General features: G+C 48.3%; 1 protein-coding gene across 1 annotated transcript in view; it reads right to left on the minus strand.

Annotated features, from left to right (window-relative positions):
* The window catches only part of UBASH3B (ubiquitin associated and SH3 domain containing B), a 59,378-nt gene extending 35,201 nt beyond the window's left edge, over positions 1–24,177 (minus strand). The window contains exon 1 of the mRNA XM_033081751.1: positions 23,934–24,177. Within this exon, the coding sequence (XP_032937642.1) occupies positions 23,934–24,085 (152 nt within the window). The 5' untranslated portion in view covers positions 24,086–24,177. The remainder of the gene's footprint in view (positions 1–23,933) is intronic.
* Between the last annotated feature and the right edge of the window lie 360 nt (positions 24,178–24,537).

Genomic DNA, 24,537 nt, shown 5'->3' on the forward strand with positions numbered 1-24,537 from the left:
CAGGATCCTTTATTTCTTTATTTCCCCCAGCTCAGCTCTGGGAGGCTGGAGGAGCAGGGCCAACTGACCTCACAACGAGAAATGTTCTTCCTAATGCTCGCCAGTAATTTGTCTGCTTATTTTCATGCATTAGCCTTTATGAGCTTCACGAGGCCACCTTAATTGCATTCCCTTCTGGCTGCTCAGGGAAGGGCTTTTTTCTCTCTCTTTTTTTTTTTTTTTTTTTGCTTGGATTAAAAGCAGGGTTTGGAGCCAGAGTGCTGGGACCATCATCATCATCACCATCGTAATTATCATCATCATTATGATCATTATTTTCATCATTATCATCATCATTACCCCCATTATCACCATTATCATCATTACTATCGTCATCATCATCATTATCATCATCATTGCCATCATTATTATCATTATTTTCATCATTATCATCATCATTATCATCATTATCATTATCATTATCAGGGGGGAGCAGCTCTGGGTGCCAGCCCCACGTCCCTGGCATCACAGCCCTGTCACTCACACAATGCCCATTTTATTCCTGCCATTCCCTTTGATTTCCCTGCTCCCTCAGCTCCCCCCTGCAGGTGTCTCAGCCATTCTTGGCCATTCTTTTCTCTCCAAGCCCCTGAGCTGGGATTTTCACCCTCAGCTGGGATTTTCACCCTGATTTTCAGCCTCCCAAATCCCCAGCACCTTGCTTTGCCAAGGTCTGCCCTGCTCAGCTTCTTCAGCCTCCCCTGAAAATTCCATCCCTGGAAGAGTTCTGATGTTGGGAAGGATTAGGGTTTGACAGGAAGGTCTCACAGATATTTATGTATAACAGAAAGATTTTTGAATGTAGGTTCTAAAGAAGGAATAGAAATGATAGTTTTGATATAGAGGAAAAGAATTGCTGAGCCACTCTTAGTGGGTAAATAGAAAGCAAAGAGCAGTGAGTTGGAAGGGGATTTATGACTCTGAGCAAAGGATAAATCCACCTCAAACAAAAGATGTTTTTAAAAAGCAAAAGGATTTTCACAGACAAACAAAAATGCCATGTTGCAAGTAAAGATCTCAGAATTTCCCACTGCAAGAAAACTAAAAAACAACTTCCAGCTTAAACTGTAACACACTGACTTATTGTGATTGGGAAATAGCAACAGGAATATGGGAGTGTTGGTGGCTGTGATGGGCTGTAGGTGATAGTGGAGGTATTGATTGGGTGTCAGGTATTAAAATAATCTACAATGAAAAGCAAATCATGCATTGGAACCTGAACTAGAGCAAGATTTCAGACAAACCCACAGCTGAGGCTGTCACCTGTGGGCTGGGCTCTGTCACCCAGGACCCCTGAAATGCTGCATCATTTAAATACATTAAACAGCATTTTAAATCATAAATAAACTCCTGTACCATTTGGATCCAACAAACAGCATTTTAAATAATAAATAAATAAATTCCTGTATTATTTGGATCCAATAAACAGCATTTTAAATAATAAATAAATAAATTCCTGTATCATTTGGATCCAATAAACAGCATTTTAAATAAGAAATAAATAAATTCCTGTATTATTTGGATACAACAAACAGCATTTTAAATAAGAAATAAATAAATTCCTGTATTATTTCGATCCAACAAACAGCATTTTAAATAAGAAATAAATCCCTGCATCACTCGGACACACAATAAACAGAATTTTAAATAATAAATAAATTTCTGTATCATTTGGACACAATAAACAGCATTTTAAAGAGCCCCTCTGGAGTTCTGCATCCCTCATTTAGGCTCTCACATTCCTGAGCCCAAGCTCATTTACAACATCCATTCTGCCAAGAATTCTTCCTAACCAATTTAACTCCCAACCTTTTTTAGGAGAGGAAATAGAAGGCAAAGAAATGTGGCAAAATGGAAAAATCAGAATTGAGGTTTGTCATTTGCAGCACTACAGTGTGTGATGGATGGGGAGAGAAGCAGGCACTGAAATTTGGGGTCATTAAGGAACATTCTGTAATTCAGGCTCAGGAAGGATTTTTGAGTTTTGGCTGCAAACAGATGAAGTTTCACAGGGAAAAAACCACGAAGATGCCACGGAAATGATCTGTTTAATGCTGAAATGGGAAGTGGAGGAGCCAAGGGTCTGCCTGAGGGTTCCCATCAGCATCTCCCCAGTGGGACAGGGCCAGGCTGCTCTGGTTTATGTGCAGGGTGCCCAAATTGATCAGGACCTGCTTCATTGTCTGCACAGGGAGAGGAGCTGAAAAACACCAAAAAGTGCCTGTACACAAACAGAGGAGCTGAAGAAACCCAAAAGTGCCTGTACACAGACAGAGCTGAAAAATCCCTAAAAGTGCCTGTGCACAGGTAGAGGAGTTGAAAAACCCCAAAAGTGCTTGTGCACAGACAGAGGAGATTAAAAAAAAAAAACAAACCAAACCAAAAGTGCCTGTGCACAGACAGAGACGAAAACAAAACCCTAAAAAGTGCCTGTGCAAAGACAGAGATGAACAAAAAACAACCCAAAAGGGCCTGTACACAGACAGAGCTGAAAAAATCCCTAAAAGTGCCTGTGCAGAGAGATTAAAAAAAATCTCAAAAGTGCCTGTGCACAGACAGAGATAAAAAAACCCAAAACAACCCAAAAGTTCTTGTACACAGACCGAGGTGAAAAATCCCTAAAAGTGCCTGTACACAGGTAGAGGAGATTAAAAAAAACCCCAAAAGTGCCTATGCACAAGTAGAGGAGATTAAAAAAAAAAAACCTCAAAGTGCTTGTGCACAGACAGGGCTGGAAAAAACCCCTAAAAGTGCCTGTGCACAGGTAGAGGAGATTAAAAAAAAACCCAAAAGTGCCTGTGCACAGACAGAGCTGAACAATCCCTCCAAGTGCCTGTGGCCAGAGCTGAAATAAAACCCCAAAGGTGCCTGAGCAGAGCAGGGGTGTCAGGGCTAAAGCTGCTCCAACCACCAAGCCTCAGCTTCACCCCCACTGCCTCCCACACCCCCAGAAATAACTTGCAATAATTTATTGAGGAGTGCCTGTGTTGTAATTACGTTTTTAATGACTTTAGGGATGGTTTTTCATTGGGAATCAAGGTGGATTTTTTCATATTTGAGGGGAAGTATTGCTCCTACACCCAATTTCCTGAGGTTTTTCTGAATGCTCTGCAGAGCTGGGTTGGACTCCAGGCTGCTGTCTCAGGTAGTCATTACCCTCATTAACAGAGAGAAAAGCACAAATGGGCTCAGCAGCTAAACTTAGCACACAGTAATTCAGGGAGAGAACAAGGAACGAGGTAATCCTCCCATCCTGCTTGCTGAATATGAGATGGAAAAAAAAATAAAAAGTCTCATCTTCCTTCTGCTGCTGTTTGTTGCTTCAGGCATTGTCTTTAGTGGATAATGATGCATTGAGGGCAAAGAGTTAAGCAGAAATGTTTATGGCAGAATGCTGGGGACATCCTTTAGGAAGGAGGGGTGGGAGGAAGCACCTCCAGGAAAATTTCATTATTTCATACAGGAATTATCAGTCAGGATGGAAGCACCTGACTGAGCCACATTCTGAATGCTGTGAACATGGAAAAGGGTTCAAAGCCCTGGAATTGTCTCTCCTTTTCCCTAAAGATGTTTGCTGTGACAACAGCCACAGTCTGGTCCAGCTGCTTCCAGGAAATTCTGATTTTCATTCTGATTTTCATGTTTTAGCATATCAGTACCCTTGCAACGTTAATTTGGGTTTTATCAGGAATATCCTTGGATGTGTTTTGTTTTTATTTTAATGGGCTCCTTTTGACCTTGCAAATGGGCAGGAGAGCTGATAAAACCAAGTTTTTGCATCATGACTGAACTGTAAGAGAGAAATGAGCTGAAAGACCCAACAAACTCCTCTGGTGGTTTCTGTGCTCGCTGCTTGGTACGGACAGGACACCCCAAAAAAAGGAGAGGATTTCAGCCCAGACTTTTGGCAGCATTTCCCCATCCCCCTGAATCATCCAGGCTGGAAAAGAGCTGTGAGATCACTGAGTCCAATCCTCCCCAGGCACCACTGACCGTGTCCCCAAGTGCCACATCCACAGTGACTTTTATAATTCCACCTGCTCCCTTCTTCTGCCTCAAAACCACCATTTAGTGCTGGAATCCATCCAGGTGTTGGAACAAACGATCTTTAATGCCCCTCCCAACCCAAACCATTCCATGATTCTGGAGCAGGCAGAATTTGGGATGCTCTGGGGCTGTCCCCATGTGATGATTTCCCCCAGGCTGATGTTCTGCACCCAAGATGTGACATTTGGGCAGTCCTGCCCTGGCAGGGTTTCCTCCTTGCAGCTGAGTAGGAAACACTCAAAGAACCACTTCCTGTGCTGCTGCTGGGCCAGGAGGAGAGCTGCTGTGAGTTTTGCATTTTCTGAGCCCCCAGAGCCTCAGCAGAGAGCAAACAGCACGTGGCACCAGCACTGTGCTACCAGAGGGAATCTCCTGCTCTTCAGAGCACCATTTCCCCCTGGGTTTGCTTTCAGCTCTGTCCACAGGCACTTTTGGGATTTTTTTTTAATCTCCTCTACCTGTGCACAGGCACTTTTGTTTTTTTTTTTCCAGCCCCTCTGCCTGTGCACAGGCACTTTTGGGTTTTTTTTTAAGGTCTGTCTGTGCACAGACACTTTTTGGGGTTTTTGTTCCAGTCCCTCTACCTGTGCACAGGCACTTTTGGTTTTTTGTTTTAATCTCCTCTGCCCGTACACAGGCACTTTTGGGGTTTTTTTCAGCTCCTCTGTCTGTGCACAGGCACTTTTTGGGTTTTTATTTCAGCTCTGTCTGTGCACAGGCACTTTTGGGGTTTTTGTTCCAGCCCTTCTATCTGTGCACAGTCACTTCTGGGGTTTTTTTTTTAGTCTCTTCTACCTGTGCACAGGCACTTTTTGGGGTTTTTGTTCCAGCCCCTCTACCTGTGCACAGGCACTTTTAGGTTTTTTTTTTTCAGCTCTGTCTGTGCACAGGCACTTTTGGTTTTTTGTTTTAATCTCCTCTGTCTGTGCACAGGCACTTTTGGGTTTTTATTTCAGCTCTGTCTGTGCACAGGCACTTTTGGTTTTTTTTGGTTTTTTTTTAATCTCCTCTGTCTGTGCACAAGCACTTTTTGGGGTTTTTTCACCATTTCCCCCTGTTCACAGAGCTACAACCCCCAGGCTGACAATTCCCAACACCACAACCCCCCAAAACAATTCTCATTTCTGGGAAGCGCCAGGAATGCTCTTTTCAAGGCACAACACCTGAGCTGGCAGCTCCCATTCCAGCCTGGAACAAAGCAGGGAGGCAGTGCAGCCCTGGCAGCTCTGAGCTCATCCTGCTGCCATTCCCCTTGCCTGGTGGCAGATGGCAGCTTGGCAGGGGTGTTAAATCTGCTCACAGCTAACGGGGTGTTGCTTCTGTGGATGCTCCATCCTTTTCCACAGGAACAAACCTTCACTAAAACACAGCACAACAGTCAAGAGACTAAAATGTGACTGGGGGTAGAAAAAAAAAATAAATAAAAAATTTAAAATTACACCACCTACATTCCCCCAGCCCCCTCTCAAATAAACAGGGCTGTTTACTATGTTTTCTCATGTCTTTTGGCAGTTCAGGAGCTGAACCCCCTGTGCTGTTCACAGCCCAGCAATGCTGAAAGATGCAGGGTGGGAGTGCCCTGATTTTCTTCAGGCTGTTTGTTCAGAGGATGAGGCACAGTCCCTGCCCTGAAGTGCTCACAGCTGAAACAGAGGAGGGAATAAACATAAAAATAAAAATGTTCTGTTCCATCCTGGGATGGAATGAACCATCTCTGAGACCTCTTAGCTCCTAAACAAAGTGGGTCAGACAAATTGTGCAGGTCTCAGGTGCTGTTTTATCAAGTTTTCCCCTCCAAAGCAGTGTGGGTTCTGCAGCAGCAACATCATTTTGTGTTTTCCCCTTTGCCAAAAGCTTGGCTGTGTCTGGGAGGGCCCAGCTGGCTGACAAGGCACCAAGGAGGTAAATCCAGAATGGCTCCAGCTGCTGGGTGGAACTGAAAGCCAAGCTGGGAGCAGGAGCTTGCAGCACACAGGGGGATGGGGATTTGGAGAGCAGCTTTCACCCAGCCTGCACCCCAGGGTGTGTGAAACACCGAGGGTTTTGCATAAAACACTCTTTTTTTCCAGTGGAATTGTTAGAGACAAGCAGAGGGGCTTTCTGTGGCAAGCACTGAGGGTTGGTTACACACACTCCAAGCCAGGATGTGACTGGGGGCAGTTATAAAATGGCCTGATATTTGGTCACTCACATGACTCTCAGCTTTGCTCCAGAACTGAAAATTGAGACCTGGGTGTGTGACTCTTTTTCCATCCCGTCAGCAGCTGAACCTTGTGTGAGCTCCGAGCGCTGCACCTGCTCAGAAAACAACCCCAGAGCAGCCTCCAACCCTGCTGGGCTTCCAGTGACCCCTGCTCAGAGGAGATTCTGCCCTCCCAGGCCTGCAGGGAGAAGTTTTGGGTTTAATCCCAGCACCTGGCGTGCATTTGGTTGCAGATAAAGGTTCACTCATCCCAAACGTGCAGCTCCTCACCTCAAAGTGCTTCTGTCCCAACCCATCAGGGTGCAGCCTCATCTCCCCAGTCCTGCTCTTGTCCCTGCACTTTTTGGCCTCTCATGATTCTCCTACAAGCTGTGGCCAGGGAAAATCCTCTTGCAGTGGATCTGCTCTGAAGGCAGCTGGCCACGAGCTGTGCTCACCTGGCTGAGCTCTTGGGAGCAGCTCTGTGGTTGTGTCAGGATGAATGAGCAGGCAGGAGAGGCACAGCTGGATGGAAGGAGCTTCCCCACCCCCACAGCAGCACCTTGTTCTGGCACCAAGTGACATCCCAGCTGTTTGCTGCTCTCAGCCACCTCTGCAGGCTGTGACCTCCCCTTGAGGTTGGAGGAAATGGGGAGGCAGGGATCCCAGCAAGGTCACATTAACTTGGCTCATTTACTGCAGGGTTCACTGAGAGCCCTTCCAGCTCCTGCTGCTGCTGTCTCAGCTCACATGGGGCTCCTTTCTCCTGGAGAATGGGGCAGAATTTCCTCCCAATATTCCTGTATTGCTTCCCCTCCACTTCCAACTCACTGTTGTCACCTGTCCAAGAACAAGCTCAGCTAAGGATCCAAGGAATGAGGAGCTGGGTTTTGCTGCTATCACACTGCACCATGACTCTGTAAACTGGTTTCTAACTCTGCTCATGCCAGGCTGGCTCAGAGCAGAGCCTCATGACTGCTCTGCCTGATAATGGCTCAGTCCTGCTCTTGCTGGATCATTTCTGGGCTGTTCCAGCAAGGCTGAGCTCTGAGTATTTAACAGTGAAGTGGCAGCCAGGAGAACAGGGGAATACCAGGGAGATAAGACTCTCACACCGAAATGTTTAGATAATATTTTATCTACAAGGGAGGAGGGGATTTCCCACTTCTGCTAAATGCCTTTTGGCTTGCCATCAAGAGGGAATTAAGCTCAATAATACCCACCAACGTCTTGCTTGCAGTAACTTGTGTCCTCAGATCTCTCCTGCTCCTTCAAACATCAATGAGATTGAACTCTAGATTTTAAACTGTACTTGCTACGATTTAATCACAATCTCTGCTCCCATTGATTTCATGTGTCCTTGCAATATTATCTTTGAAATCTGCATTACACCCCTGCCCTCAGCCTGGTACCTGCTGGGCTCACAGCAAGGAAATGCCCAGCCCAGATGAACCATGGCTCTGCTAATCCCTCCTGAAAGTCAGAGTTTAAATCTATGACCCAGCTGTCCAAACTTGCACCAAGATGAATAACTAAACTCTTCCAAATGCATTTAAAAGAGTTAAGGCCATGCCTTCTCCAAGGTCTCTCAATAAAAATATAAGAGCAGCACCCACATGAGTGTTTGAGGAAAGCAGAAGTCTGACTTTTTTTACCAATAAAACTCAGTCTCTGCTGAGCCAGAACTCAGGTTTGGATGTTTCTAGATGTGACTTAGCCACCTAAAATAAAAGCTCAGGAGCCTTGGGCATCATCTGGAGATGATGCTGATCTTTATTTAGACAACCTGAGATCTGAGCCTGAGAATTTTTGTGCTTAAAAACAGAAGCAACCACTCTGGAGTGCTGTGAAGGTGAAGCTCTGAGTGGTGGGACTTACTGGCACACATGGTGTTAAATTTCAGGTGCATCAGGAGAGGGAAATTAGAAATAGGACTGGCTAACAGAAACGTTAATGAATGTGCAAAGGTGAGATTTTATTGAGTGTGGTCAGGTTTGTGTTTGTGTTTGCACACAATTTCCTGGGGGCTGAACCATTTCACCCCACACACCCTCCATGATAATTCACTGAGGTGATTTTTCAGTTTTATTCCGTGATGTTTGCCATCAGTCTCGTGTTCTTTCCCAAACCAACGAGCTCTCATGGTTTCTACTTCTTATTCTGATGGTTTGCACTGTAGAGAGGGGGGGAAAAAATAAAGAAGAAAGCAAACCACACATTGGCCACAAATGGCAGCTGAACTTCAAATATCTGTTGTAGGAACATTGTGTCTGTGTGGATAAATGCCTGGATATATAAATATATAGAAAATAGGTATTTTCTGTGTATTTGTACAGCTCCCAGCCCTAAGGAACCTCAGGGATTCTCAGCATTACACATTTGTCATGTTTGGATAGATTTTCATCTGCCTCAGGATGTTTTGGGGGAGTTACAGAAGTGCTGCAGGGATGGAAGAAGCATTTCCTTATTTCCTTTCCCTCCCCACAGTCAGAGGAGACAAACTGCCCCTGTGCTGGGTCCTGGCAGCTTCCCTGGGACTGGGGGGAGGCAGAGCAGGGACAAAACCCAAATGCCAGGCTGGAAGAAGGGGCCTCCACTATCTTCTACCACTCTCCTATGGCTTGTAAAGATTATGGAGATATTTAAAAGTCAGAAGTGATCCAAAAAAACAGAAGAACATGACTGACAAAAGGTCAGAGCAGTTCTAAAACTTGCACACTTCAGGAGAAGGAGAATCACTGTTCCTCTCCTTTGGGTGCGTCATAAAGAGAGGGGAAGACACAAAAATCCTGCATTTCAACATTTCCCTTCACCTCAGGTGGGCCAGCAGCCAAATCACCTGTCAGCAGAGCAGTGCTGCAAGCAGAGCTGACCCCAGAAATAACCACTGCTGGCAGATTTCCAGCTCCACATTTCTGACCTTTGTTTCCTGCCCCGAGCAGGGACAGTTTCCTGCTGTGCTCCGTCCAGGGAAGGGATGGAGAGCAAGCCAGGGATGTGTTCAGTGCTCTGAGCCTCCACACCATGGAATATGAGAGTCTGCAAAAGCAGAGAGTCCAAAAAGGGAAAATACCTGCACAAAACCCCGAGGAGCACTGATGTGATGGGAGGAAAGGTGGCCACGTGTCCCCAGTGATGCTGAACAGCCTGGTGGGGAGGGCTGTGCAGCTGGGGGAGCTCACAGTGGCCATGGCCACCTCCACATCTTCTTCTTGCTTCCCCAAACCCCTGCAGAGCTGTCCCCTGCCACAGGGAGCCTGTGGGGTGACAGGGGCACAGAGCTGGGTGCTACAGGGATTCAGGAGCCTCCTCAAAGTCAATCCCAAAGTTGATTCAGAGCTCCCTGCAAAGCACAGCACACTCTGAGGATTGGGTTTGGTGGGTGTTTGCTGTGTGGAACCATTCTGAACAAATGCAGAGTGGGGAAATGACTGTTCCTAACCAGGCTGTGCTCAGCTTGCTCAGGGAAGCAGAAATAAAATATTCCTTCACTCCAGTCCCTGCCATTCACTGAGATCAATGGTATGTCAATATATGTTTAGGGCTTTCTTAAATCAGAATCTAAAAGTTTTTCTCTGCCTCCCCAACAGATCCCAGCACAGGAGATTCATTGTCACCAATTACTGCAAACATTTCCACGTTCCCTCCCCAGCCTGGCCTTCTGAGCTGCTGAAGCCCTGCCAATCTCCTGGCCAGCTTATCACATTTCCAGAGCTCACTGGGATAGCAGCAGCACACAAGCCAGGCAGGAAAATCAATGCTTCCAAAGGCTGCTGGATCCAAGGGATGATTCCTCTGCTCTGAATGAGGCTGGACAAAGGGAAGCTCTGACAGCGATTGATTTTTCAGGGAGAGGAGCTGCGTCTTTGGCTGGGCTTGAAAATGAGTTGTTTAAAGGTAAAGACAAAAAAAAATCCATGCTGGCTGGGGGAAGGTGCTTGTGGCTGTGCAGAGGTGCAGGGGTGAGGCTCCAGCTCTAATGAGGAGAATTGAGAGGGGCTGTGCTGCAGACACACAAGTGCTCTGCGTGAGAAACGAGCCGGGGAGAGCAGATAACAAGAATGAAGAACTTCCTCTGATTATTGCCTCTCATTTCCTACACTGCAATCTGCATCTTGAAAGAAAGCTCTTGTGTTCCATGACAGATCCCCCAACCTCCTCCACGTGGTCAGATCTTAAGCAGCAGCATTGAAAGAGAAAGATTAACCTGAAGGAGGTAGAATGCAAACCTTTTTCTTTTTTTTTTTTCTGAATTATGAGATGCAATGTAACGCCACAAGTACAAGAGGAGCCAGTTCAGATAAGCAGGATAGGCAGGAAAGTGAAGAACTTGGGAGCAGCCAAGACAGTGCTGAGAGAATCAACAGGAGGGGATAGAATTGTCTGGATGCCTGAACACCTTTTAAAATCCAGCCCCAAAACAGCTACTGAATTCCTAGATGATGCCAGCCATCCATCCCAGGCTGTGTGCTCAGACTGGACTGGTGATTTGGCTTTGGGCAAAGGACAGGCTCAGCTTGCCACGAGCAGGTGCAGATTTTGTGGAAGGGTTTGAGGAGGGTGGGATGCACCTGGCAGTGCTCACAATGCTTTGCCATGCTGAAACCCAAAAAATTGAGAGTTTGGGGAATAGAAGCTTAATCCTTCTGTCCTTGCACTCCCCTCACTGCAGAGGGGGGATGAGACAACACTTATCACCCTGATGGCAGCAAAGCTGCTGGGAATTCCTCTGAGCCAGAGCAGCCACAGCTCCTCCAGGGCAATGCCTGTGCTCAGAACCCTGCTCCTCCTCAGGCCCATGGGCTCAGCAGAGAGCAGAGCCAGAGCAGGGAATTGCACATCTCACACCAAACAGGATGCGCCAACACATCAGAGAAAAACCCACCCTGCCCAACACCCAGGAGGAAACGAAATGAGATAATCCAGATAACCCAGCGGCTCCAGGGTGGGAGGGCAGTGAGCTCACGCTAACACCAGCACCAAAGGGCTCCAGCAAAGCTCCACCCTGCTCTGCACTGAAAACCAAAACTGTCCCAAACCAACAGAGCTGCTCATGTGTTTGAACTTGAGCTGCTCCTTTGAATCCTTTGCCAGGTTGGCACTGAAATCCATCCTGGGTTTCTCCCCCGAGGTGGGAACTGCATGTGGGGACCTGTGTGCTCAACTTTGCCCTAAACCTCAAAAATCACAGGAATGTTCATCCCTTCAACATCCCTCAGCAGCTCCCAAAGCTGGCTGGGATGCTGCTGATATTCTCTGCTTGTTTTACCACCACCACCAAAGCCACAGTTTTCAGGAATTCTCACTGCAACCCAAAACTTGTCTCTGCTTTGACTCATACCTTGAAGCAAAGGGACAATTATCTAATCACAACACTCAATCCCGTTTTTGTAAGCTCATTTAAATTGTTCAACTGCTTCACATTACTTCAGTGATTAGAGAGATATTCCACAAATAAACTGCCTGAGTGCTCCTGACACTCAGAACTAATGTGCTGCAAGCAAGGGGAAGATAAAGCAGCATGGAAAAAGGATTCCTTCCTCAGCATCACTCACACCCAGCCTGAGAAACCACAAAATTTCATGTCTATTACTGAAATGAAAGTCACATCAAAGGTCCAGGAAGGTTTGGGGATGTGCTGCAGCAAAACTGAAATAATATCCAGTGGGTGGAAGGCTGAGGTGGATGCCTGGAACAGCAGCTAATTTCTACCTAAGAGCACATTTTGGGGTTATTTATGGCCTGATGGCAAATCCAAATCAGCCAGCTCCAAACCCAGTGCTGCCAGAGCCTCTCTTTGTGTCCTCAGGCAAAAACCTTAAAGTGCTTTCATGCTCAGGGAGGTGCTTCATTTGCAGAGACACTGAGATCCCTCAGCCAAGATCTCCCAGAGTGGCTGCTGACTCCAGCTCATCCCTTCTGGACTTCCACAAAGCCTTGGCTTCCAGACACAGCAAGGCCTCAGGTTTCACAATTAGTTCCTTTTAGGGAATAAATCCAAACCTCAGCAACACAACTTCCCCCTGAGTGCTGCTAAGTGAGATTTTTAGGGGATTTTTTTGTTTGTTTTTTGGTGATCCAAGGGGGAATCCTGCCAGACACAACTCCTGTGCCCCATCATTGTCTCAGGTCATATCTGTGATGGATTTATGCCCCAGAACACCTGTGAGACAGGGAGTCACTGCACTCCTGAAGCCAAAAAAAGGCAGCACCCTGCACTTGGAGCTGGCTCTGGCTCCAGGCACTGAGGAAGATCCTTCTTCCTGGCTGGTGGCTCAGTTGAGTCATTCATTTCAAATTTCAGTGAGATCTCAGAAGGTTTTCAAATGACTTTTTGCTGTCAGAAGGGATAAAGCAGCCCCAGTGAGTGTCCCCAAGAGGGTTTTGGGTGCTGGGTTTGGGTTGGGTGCTCTGCCATCCTCCTCCCCCAAAACAAGCTGCTGCCAGCAAATGTGTCAAATTCCTGAGCTGTCCTCCAGGGAAATCCCATGACACCTCAGCAAGCTCCTGCTCCTCTGCTTGGAGAGCAGCAGTGGCAGCTACAGGAGAATTTTATTTCAATTTTTCACAGAGATTGGTGGGGGGTGAGCAGAGGGAGGAAATGTTAAGACATGTTTTGTGATCCCAGAATTTACTTCCAAACCTTGCCCTGCCAACCTGGCCTCAGGCTCTTCGGGGATGACACATTGCTGTGAAAGATTCTTCATTTTCTCTTGGCTGTGCCCTTTGAAAGCTCCCCTTGCAGCAGATGGGTCTCTCTGAACACCCAGAGCCAGCACAGGAACCAGCACAGGAGAGGATGGGGAGGATCTCAGCAGGTCCTGTGCCCTTGGTCAGGCTGAGTCACAGCACAAACCTGGCAGGACAGGGTGATGCACAAATTCCTCCACTTCCAGAGCAGGGACAGGCTGTGCCAATAAAAGCTGGCAAATTTTAACAGGAATGTGTGAGTCCAGCTGAATCCCAGGCACACTCTGCACTTCCAGCACATCATCCTCCCCCTGCTATTTTTCCAGGCTTTTGATCCCAGAGAGGATGAGCAGCTTTGGGCAGGGAGTGGAGAAGATGGGAAAGATGCACTGATCCTTAAAGTCTGGGGGTTTGTAGGGAGTTAAATCCTCTCTGATAGCATCTGATGGGTTTCTTTGGGTGATGAAATTAAGGATGACCTTCCCATCCAGCAGAAAATTTCACCTCAGGGAGAAAACAGCAAATACCAGGGGGGAACAGGTCATTTCTCCCCTGCAAATCTCACTCTTTTTACCAAATCTAAGCAAGGCTTTAAAATCCAGCTGGTGTCAGGTTGGTGTGAGGGCTTCTGATTGTGCAGCTCACCCCACACAGAGCTCATGACAGAGATTAACTGGTGGCTAAGCAGGACAGAGGGTGGATTCCCCTGTGCTTGCTGTGGGGCTGGAAGGGAGCAGCAGCTGTGCTGTGACAGCTCTGGGGCTCTCTGGGCCCTTCCTCATCCTCTGCTGTGCTTGGCTGATGTGACACCCAAATAATCTGGGTTGCCATGGATCCAGCTGCATGGAAAAGCAGGATGGTATGCCTGGAAAAGCAGGATGATGTGCCCTGAAAAGCAGGATGGTATGCCTTGAAAAGCAGGATGATGTGCTTGGAAAAGCAGGATGATGTGCCCTGAAAAGCAGGATGATGTGCCCTGAAAAGCAGGATGATGTGCCTTGAAAAGCAGGATGATGTGCTTGGAAAAGCAGGATGATGTGCCCTGAAAAGCAGGATGATGTGCCCTGAAAAGCAGGGTGATGTGCCCTGAAAAGCAGGATGATGTGCCTGGAAAAGCAGGATGATGTACCCCAGCTCCAGGCAGGGAGCTGGAGTCACTATTTATAAAATATTCCATTGCCCCAACACATAAATGTGCTGTGAAACACCTGAGGTTTGTATTTTCCTTCCCAGAGGCTTTGGTGCTGACTCTTATTTCTGCCCAGGCTTTTTTTGCATTGCCTGGCTGGTATAAAATACCCATTTCTCTAAAGGAAACTTTGCTAGCAATGAAAGTTGGGTTACTTCTGGGGAAGATGCTCAGCTGCTGTGTGTTATTATTGCTCCAACAGAGGAAATGGTGCTGGGCTGATTTACACTGCTGGAAGGCTTTGCCCCTCAGAACATAAATGCATTTATGATGCAGCTATGAAGAGACTTTAAAAGGAGCAGAAATGTGATTTGTAAGGTGCAGCTGTAAACTCCATTCACTCCCAGGCTTGCTCCTGTTGCCTGTGTGAGAATTTGAGCCAGCCCCAAATCTGGGTTAGCTGGAGATTTCTTTGAATGGAGCCTGGAGAACTGGCTTCTCCCTGGCTAATATATTGTGACCTGACACTTGCTGGGGCTTGGCAGCTCCTCTCAGAAGGAAATATCGATTGTGAGGCAAAAATCCAATATAATTGTAGAGCAAGGAGCAGGACATCATTGACACCACTCAGAGGTGGAGTTCTGGAGAGCCCTTTGTCTGCAGTGCATGGCAAATGTTAATTGAGGTGCCCCCTCTGCCATCAGGAGCCTCCATGGATTGTCTCAAGCTGCATTTTTCTGTCTGTAAAATGGAAATGGGGTTTATCTGGGAGTAGCTGTTCCTCATGCAGCTCTGGATTTACCCACCAGTCTAACTCACTGCAATCCCAAAAAAGGGATTTTGGAGGCAATGCTGGGATCAGGGCCTGGCTCTTTCCTTCCTCCTCCTCATCCTCCCCTCTGGAGGATTTTTCTGGCTCCTATTTAGTGTCAGCTCCTGGAGCAGGGAGGATGTTTACCTTTCCTCCTTGCACAACTGGGCTGTGGTAAAAAATAAAATTCAGGTTTGTGCTCAGAGGGGGAAAATATTCACAGGGGTTTCATCTCAGCACCGACTCAGGGCTTGAAATTTGCATCATGAAACTGCAAATGGCTCTCAGTAAAATGGGGAAGGGCTCAGAGGAGAGACAGCACCACCTCAGCTACTTCAGGTCTTCCCAGTGCCATTGAATGCCTGCTGGGGTGGAAATGTTTGGGACATCCTGGTCCCAGCCACGTGCTGAGGGGCTGGGCTGAGTTACCCCACCCATGGGATGAGCTGGGCAAGAACTTGCTGGATTTCATTGAGCACAGGGGAAAGAAGATAGTCATTTTTACACATCAGGAGATGAGAAATCTCCCCTAAACACCCCCAGCTGTACACTGGCAAATGATGTCACAGTCAGCAGCCCCAGATGATTAATTCTGCACAGCCATGGGGTCTGAGCATCACTAACACTCCATGAAAGGGGCACCAGTGGCACTGGCTCTGAGAATGGCTGGGAGTGGAACAGTTCAAACCTCCTCCTGTGCCAGGCTCTGGGTGTCTAACAGAGCTCCCAGTCTTTGGGTTTAGCACAGATATCCCCAGGTTTGCTCAGCCTCATCCTTCCAGCAGCAGTGCCAAGGTGTTCTGCACACAGGGACAGCCTGCAGGGTGCTGGCAGTGCCAGAATCAACCCCCAGGGCACAGATTTGGTGTCTGGGGACAGCAGAGACATCAAACACACCTCCCCTCCCTCTTTCCAGGCTCCATTTAGAACTGCTGCTTTTCTGTTTCCATTTTATTCAGGTCCTGACCATACCTGAAGGATTTTGTCATGCCTGCACATGCAGCTGGGGATCTTTGTGAGCAATGGGAATCCTGAGGAATGGGAGCCCTCAGGTGTGTGATGCTGCTCTCTCATCTCTGCACCATGAGCTGTGCGTGCTCAGGAGCACCTCAGACCCCACCTTTGGCTGCTGGGACTTGCTAAACTTTAGGAGAAGTTTTAAGAGTGGGTTTGAAGGGACAGCACCTTATGAATACAGACAAATGGTTTCAAACTCTTTATGCAGCTTTGTAAGGCAATTCCAGCAATTCTCTCCATTTCTCAGGTTTGTTTTTTTTTTTCTCCTCCACTCTGCTGCTGTCCAGCCTCACCCTTTGTGCACAAGCAGGCAGCAGAGAAGGTGGTGGGGACAGAAAAAAGCCCAGGACTCCTCTTGGGGTGTTTTTGGAGGGCTGAGGAGCCCCAGCGTGGCATTTGTGCCCATTGAGGAGCACAAAGGCTGCAGAGCCTGGGTGCTGGAATCCCAAAGGCTGTCAGCTGCTGGAGCACAGCTCCTTTGATGACTCTGCTTGTTGAGGATAATTAGACTGGTGCAGCACAGACACACACACGGATGTCTCTATTCTTTCTGCAATTGCACAGCGCATGCTGTGAATGCTCGATGAGCTCTCAGTCACAACCCAGAGCAGCATTTTCAAATCTGGGAGTCCAAATTCACTTTCAAAAGTGGCTTAAAAATACAAAAGTGTCCTCAGGAGCCAGCAGGGTTAGCACTTGTTATTTAAAAGCACCAAATTTATAGGGTTTTTTAAATTTTATTTTTTATTTTATTAAGGTCTTTCAAAGAATGGAATTCCCCCCTGACTTGTGCCAGTCTCGAGGGCTTGCAGCATGCTCTGTGCACAGGCTGTTCCACAGGAAAGCAGCAGCAATAATCCAAGGATGAACTCCCAGAGGGCTTTACAAGAGGCAGAATTCTGCAGGAAACTGCCCAAGGGGGAAGGAGAATCAGCATTTAATGCCAACAAGGCTCCATTCAAACAGGCTGGATATCTGAAATCCTGACCTCCTCCTGCCACTCTTTGTCTTGAGAATCTGATCAGTACATTGGAACTGGCTCCTGACAGTGCTATCAGGTCTGGAGATAGGAGAAGAGACAGAAAAAGAGACAGAAAAGATAACACTGGTATCTGCACCCCTGATAGGAAGCTTGAAAGGGAATTGCATCCTAAGGATCAGGTTTTTAACTGCCTGGGGCTGTGACAAAGAAGGCACAGAGCAATGTTCCAGGCTCCCTCAGTGACATGTGAGGTCTGGGTTGCACTTTCTGAGCTCCTCTCCTTCCCAGAGCAGAGGGCAGGATCAAGTTCAGGGCCTTGGCTCTGAGACAAGGAAATCATCAGAGGAACGGAAGCCCAAGGAAATGTTTTCTTGTCACCATGTAATTTTAATACCAAAACAAACCAAGTACTCAGGGACCAGGAAACTCTCTGACATCTCTGTCAGAGTTTGCCAAAGTCAGATAGCCTTGAAACCACATCTCAGCAATCCAGGGAATGCTGGCTGCTGCCTGACCCAGGACCTCCCTGCACAGGGACACGCTGCTCAAACACCCAAACAGATCCCAGGGAAGGGCACTAGGAAGGAATTCACTTTTTGTTTTCCTCCCTGAACACACACGAGCTCCTTCTCTGGGCCAGCAAGTCCTGCAGGGACTCCCTGACCTTGGCAGAGCAATCTTTGTGCAGGGCTGCTCTGTCCTCAAACTCCTTGCTCCATGTTTTCTCTGTGGACATCAGCCCCAGATATCTGATTGCTCCACGGCTGCCAGCCATCAGATTTGATTAATGGCACTTCTGTGTCCATTTGATTAATGGCAGTTCTGTGCCCAGCATCCTGAATCACTGAGGTAACACCAAGCCCTGCTGCTGCCATTATCATTTTACAGTGTGATCTTATCCTCTGCCTCTGATAAGAGATCTCCCTCCCTCTGAAAATGTTGTACCATGTCATGGAAATAGTTGTTCTACTTAGACCAGACCTGAGTCTTGTCATGAATGGACTGAAACTACAAATTCAGGTGCAAGTATCAGCCTAACTACAGATTTGATATTTAAACTTCCCTGTGCCTTGGTTTTCAGAATATACCGTGGAAATAAAGAGCCCTCTGTGGTTTATCACTTCAGATCTTTAAAGTAAGGAGATACTCCAAACACACTGGAGCCACTGGCACAGAACAACCTGAATCCTGCAGGAATCATCTCAGTCCCACAGCAGAAATTTGCTGTAGAGCAAATGGAAAAAAAAAAAAAAATTAAAATCCCTGTGCAGAGCAGCCACAGGACTGAGTCACAAATGGATGATTCTGAAACCTTTCTGCTGCCTTATCTCCCTGCCCCTGCCCTGCAGAGCTGCTGGATCCCCCCAGCACAGATGGACAGAACTGTTGTGAGGCCTCAGGAATTGCAATGCACAAAGCAGGGCAGTTCAGTGCTCACACTGCTCCAGCCTCACCCCCAAAGCTGGGCACAGAGATGAGAGCAGGAACAGGGGCTTGTGCAGTCACCTCCAGGTCACAAACCCTTCCCAGGAACCTCCTGCTCACAAATGTCCACGACCAGGACTGGAAATGAAAATATTTTGCTCAGATGGTTTCTCTGCCCCAATCCCCAGCTCATTCCAAGCCCCAGACTCCCTGTGCTGAGTGATCAGCACAGAAACCTTCCCCTAAGCCCTTGTGGCTACAACACCTGGATTTTCCATTCAAGAGTTCAAGATTTCCTCCAAGATTTCCTCCCTCTCAGTGGAGCCTCCCAAGCTGCTGCTTCCAGCAACATTTCTGTCCATCAGCTTCTCCCCTTGGGATGGGGTTTCCCTCCATGGTCTGGGCCAGCACAAATCACTGGGATCAGGAAAATCCTTCAACTGCCTGGGCTCAAGTGGCACTTGGGGCTGGTTTGGGCTGGGTCCTTGCAGCAGGATGAGTTTCAGCCAGGAGTATTTGCAGAAAACAAACACCACAAAGGAAGGGAAACCACTTCAGAATTGAAAACTGTGAGCAGCACTTCTCTTCCACACACTGTGATTTCCCAAACTCAGCTCCAAGCCCAGAGCAAGGAGCGACTCCCAGCCTTGCTCTGCTGAAATCCTGAGATGTTGCTAAGTCTGTTACTAAGGAAAACGTGTCTTAGCAGGCTAAAATCCCTTTCAAAACACCAGAGAAGCTTTTACTGTTTGTAAACTGGATCTGAGCTTCGTTTCTTCGACAATAATGAAAGCTTTAATACTTGTAAATTCTCTGAGAAGGCAAATCCAAGTTGGACTGGTTTTATCCAGGTCCAGGGGAATTAACTCCTCCATGAGCACAGTTAAACCCTTTTCCAGGCCCAGATGAGAGGAAGGAACATCCATTTAGTCTTGGAAAGCTTTGCCACCTGTGTCATCTCTTCTGCTTATCAGAGACAGCACAGTGACAGAAAAAGCACAGGATCTCTAATTTAACTGTTCTGGTTATGGGCAATGGTTTTCCCAGCCTGAGTAATGGCAGGGACCAGGGAATTATCTTCATTTTCTTAGGCCTGGATCTCCTCTGAAGCAGCATCTTGAGTTCAGAGTTTTGTGCAGCAGCTAAAATATCTTAAATTTTATACATTTATATACCCATGCACATATGTGAACCCAGCATGAAAGAAAGCAGGATTAACTCATTTTCCTCATGCTAGAATTTTAACTTTCTGGTTTTGGGCGTGTTTTGGAGGAGTTTAAAGGCTGACATGAAACTTTTAAAAGTGCAGATTCTGGAGCCACATTGATTTCTGCACCATGCAGGATAAATAAGTTTCAATAATTCAAGTTTGGTCAAAGGTCTTCTTCCATCCTGCACACACTGCAGTCCATCACTAATTTTTTTTCAATTTTAGCCTTTTACAGACACATTATGGATTTTTTTTTAATTGCTTCTACATGCATAGGAGTTGTAAGTGATCCCCTGTGGGTTTGATGGCCTGTAAATTATTTTGTGCTTTTTTTCTCTCTACTCTCAGGGATACACAGGGATTCTAAACGACAGTGAGAGGTGCTGGCAGGCAGACTGGATGAGAGTGAGGTGGAGATTCATAACAAGATGATAAATAATATTTTGAGACAACTGGGAAATAATATTTGTATGACTCTTCCTGGAGGAATCCTCTTGTTTGTGTTTAGGGCATTGAAGTACTGGGGGTTTGATAAAACCTTTGTATGAACAAGGATAAAATATTTTCCTCAGTGCCCAAATTGCAAAATGGGAATTAGAACATCACCTTTGCCTTCCTTGCTTGCTTCAATCACAAAGTGTTGGGGATAGGGACAGCCTGTGGGACCAGACAGCACGTAAGCTAATGGGCTAATTGCAAAATAAAATAATTACAATGATGGCTGTGTGCTGGCAAGAGGCAGCAGGGCAGAACAGCAGCTCAGGGGGATGCTTCAAAGGGATGACACACTGCAGAGCTCTGAGCAGGGGCCATGCTCAGGTAAAAGCTTCCAGAAGTGCTTTGAACATCACCCTGTGGTTTAGAGGAACTCAAGCTGGTGCTGGAAGGAGGAAAACAGAAGGACCTGTGCTAAAATTCTTCAGAGGGTGGAAGAGGGAAAATCTGCAAGGTCTCAGTGTGAGCTGTGGGACACTGCCATCAGTGTGATCCATTAATTCCAGCAGAATCTCAGCTCAGAAAGGAAGGACACATCCCTTGATGGGCCCTTCATCCCCTGTCCCCCATAAACCTCCTGCAGGAGGGACACACAAAGGCTTTTTAAGAACCCCTGATGTGAACCCAAGATCCATGGCAGTTTTGCACCTCCTCCTGACACCCTCCCTTGGTTCCTGCCTCAGCCCAATTTCTCCCCTTAACACCTGCAGATCCCATTCATCCTTTCCCCTTTGATTATTCCAACACACACAGGCTAGAGCTGAAATCAGGCAGAGTGAGATTTCCCCATCATCCCACTCCTCAACACCTCCCTGGAAATTCCCATTGCAGCTCAGCCCTGTGTGTGTGACCCTGCCTGTGTCCCCTGCCCCAGCCAGCCCCCCCAGCTGTACCAAGAGCCAGGAGCTGCTGCTGCCAGCAGCCAGGGTATTTTGTGACATGCCTGACAGACTTGTCTGACAACTTGGAGGTTTGTTTTGCATAAGCCACCCAAACAGATGGTCACCACTTTTAAGCACCAGCCTGGCTCGTGTTTGTGTGCACAGAGCTGAAATCCCATCTCTGAGTTCCCTGGCTCCTGCTGGAACTGCAGAGAAGGAAACAGAGGTGGGAGAGTTCTGGGGGAAAACTCTGAAGGGCTTTAAGATTTCTCCATTCCATCTCTGACAGGGAGATGATTTTACCTCGCTGGCATTGTGGTAATTCTCATTCCCACTTACAGAGAAATGCTGAGAGTTCCAAAGGATCCTCTGGACCTTTAGGGAATCTCCTTTTGCCTTGCACTCCAAAGCTCTCAAACCTTTGTTCCATCCACATCCTCCCCTTCGTGGCACAGCTTGGATTTTATTGGGTTTATTCCTCTTTTGCTTCTTGTCTGAATGTTAATGATGAATTATTTGTAGCATTTCCAGCAGGGTGGAACAGGGGCACTCACTGCTCCTTCAGGTGGGGTGAGTGGTGCCTGTCCCAGCAGAGAGCTGAGCTGTCACACAGGATTATCCTGAACTCAGTATCAACACAGCTTTACCCATCTGCCTGGCTGCATTTCCAATCAACACTTTTTACATTTAGGGATATTTTACTTCTCTTTCTGGCTTGCTCCCTGTGTTTAACCTTCTCTGCTCTGCTGAGTTGTCACACAGGGTTATCCTGAACTCAGTATCAACACAGCTTTACCTATTTCCAATCAACACTTTTTGCATTTAGGGATATTTTGCCTATTTTTTTGGCTTGCTCCCTGTGTTTAACCCTCTCTGCTTTGTGTGATGAAGCTCTGAGTGCATCTGAAGAAAGGTCAGTGCTTTTGGGGCAGGAATGTGACCCACAGACACAAATCCTGAGTCAGGTATAGCAGTGCTGCCTGGCAGCCTTGATGGCACTGTTGTGCAGGTAAAAACCACTTTCATTCATAGGATCAAGCTGTTTTTTTTAATTCCAGCTCCACTGAAAGATTCACATCTTTTCTTCCAACTGAGCTAAGCATGAAGTCACCAGAGCTCTGCCCTGCTCCCATTTGCATTCCCTGTGTCTAAAGCTGTGCTGATCTCAGTAGATAACTGACAGCCAGGAGGAGTGCAAAGCAGCACCGTGGAACACAAAAATAAGATTTCCTGCATGTGCTGGTGGATCCATGCAATCCCATGAATCCACAAGGAACATATGTCCTTAAACTGCATGTGCCTGTCTATATTTATAAAAAAAACCCCTGTGACAAGACAGGCTGCAAAACCCAGAGTTCTGATCGGTATCAAGAACAAACAGAACACTTAGGGACATCAAGGAACCATCCCAATCCCCACCGGTTTCATTTGCATCACAAAACGAGCAGTCCCTTTTCAGGAGTCACTGTTAAGTTATCATTAGTTTGCTGCCTGATTAATTTAAAGCATAAACCCACGCAGGGGGATTACACCAGGGCATGAATTGGACAAGAAAAACCGAACTTTTGCTACGTACGGAAATCTACTTCTGATACTCTGTTGCTTTTTGGGTGACTTGTACACGGCTTAAAGAAAATCCCTCGGGTGTCCGAGCTGAAACAATTCCAGTTTGGGTGGGAAAAGCTCCCTCCCTGAAGAGCCCCAGCTTTGGGATGACACGGGGAGGGTGCGGGGACGGGAGCTGGGGGATGGGAGAGGAGCATCCCGCGGGTCCTCCAGCATCCCTGGGCCACTCTGGGAGAGCATCCCCTCCTCCGGGAGAGCATCCCCTGCTCCAGGAGAGCATCCCCTGCTCTGGGAGAGCATCCCTTCTGCCAGGAGAGCATCCCCCTGCTCTGGGAGAGCATCCCCTCCTCCGGGAGAGCATCCCCTGCCCCGGGAGAGCATCCCCTGCCCCAGGAGAGCATCCCCTGCCCCGGGAGAGCATCCTTTCTGTCAGGAGAGCATCTCCTGCTCCAGGAGAGCATCCCCTGCTCCGGGAGAGCATTCCCTGCTCCAGGAGAGCATCCCCTGCTCCAGGAGAGCATCCCTTGCTCTGGGAGAGCATCCCCTGCCCCGGGAGAGCATCCCCTGCTCCGGGAGAGCATTCCCTTCTGCCAGGAGAGCATCCCCTGCTCCAGGAGAGCATCCCCAGCAGTCCGGGCCGTTCTGAGAGGGCACCCTCGGCCGTATCCCCGTCATCCCGGGAGAGCACCGCGCCGCTGCCCCGACAGCGCATCCCCCCGGCTCTGGGAGCGCATCTCCCGCTGCCAGGAGCTTCCCTGGCTGCTCCGAGAAGGCATCTCCGGGCTGCTCCGGGAGCGTATCCCCTCGCAGCCAAAGAAACATCGCCTCGGAGCCGGGAGAGCAGTGCCCGCTGCCGGGACAGCATCCTCCGCTGTCCGAGCCGCTCCGGGAGAGCATCCCCCTGCTCCGGGAGAGCATCCCCCTGCTCCGGGAGAGCATTTCCCTCTCCAGGAGGGCATCACCCTCTCCAGGAGTGCATTCTCCCCTCTCCGGAGCTCATCCCCCTCTCCGGCAGAGCATCCCCCTACTCCGGGAGCGCATTTCCCTCTCTGGCAGAGCATCCCCCCTCTCCGGGAGCTCATCCCCTCTCTCCAGGAGTGCATCCCCCTGTCCGGAGCTCATCCCCTCTGTTCGGGAGCTCATCCCCCTCTCCGGGAGTGCATTCTCCCCTTTCCAGGAGTGCATTCTCCCCTTTCCGAAGCTCATTCTCCCCTCTCCGGAGCTCATTCCCCCTCTCCGGAGCTCATTCTCCCCTCTCCAGGAGTGCATTCTCCCCTCTCCAGAGCTCATTCCCTCTCCGGAGCCCATCCCCGCTCTCCCCAGGCTGATCCCATCTCCCGGCTCTCCCTCCCCGCTCCGCTCCGGCTCAGCGCAGCCGAGCAGCGCCCTCCGCTTCCCTCTCCCCTCCGCAAAGCGAAAGAAAGCAGCGATAAAAACCCCTCAGCAGCTCCAGACTCACGCCCGTGCTTTGGGGAAGCCCATGGAGAGCAGGATCTCCAGCGACGAGCCGTGCTTGATGGTGCCGGCGCGGTGCTGGCGGTTCCGCCGGGGGATGACTTTGCTGTAGAGCTCCTCTCTGGCAGCCATGGCGAGCGCGAAGGGCTGGGCCATCAGCGCGCTGCCATCGCCGCCCGAGCTGGGCCATGCACGCCGAGGGCTCGGGGACAGCGCCCGGCCACAGCCACGCACGGCCCGGGAGCCGCGGGCAGCGCCGGGCGCGGAGCGGAGCGAGCGGGGAGCGCAGGGATGCGGGAGAGCCCCGGGGATGCAGCGCCCCGCCCCGCCCTGGGTGAGAGGGTGGGAGGGGAGGGGGGGTGTGTGAGAGGGAGGGGGCAGGAGGAGTGAAGGTTTCCTTTAAAAAAAAATTTTTTTTTAAATTTTATATATATATATATATATATATATAAAAAACCAAAAAACCACGTGCACGCGCGCTCATTTTGGCTTTTTTTAATTTCTTTTTTTTCCCTTTTTTATTGTTGTTTTGGTGTTTTGTTGTTGTTGTTTGTTCAGCCTTTATTATGATTGTTACATTTATTTGTTTATTGGGTTTGTTCTTTTTT

The sequence above is a fragment of the Catharus ustulatus genome, chromosome 28 (assembly GCF_009819885.2).
Source record: "Catharus ustulatus isolate bCatUst1 chromosome 28, bCatUst1.pri.v2, whole genome shotgun sequence".
NCBI lineage: Eukaryota > Metazoa > Chordata > Aves > Passeriformes > Turdidae > Catharus > Catharus ustulatus.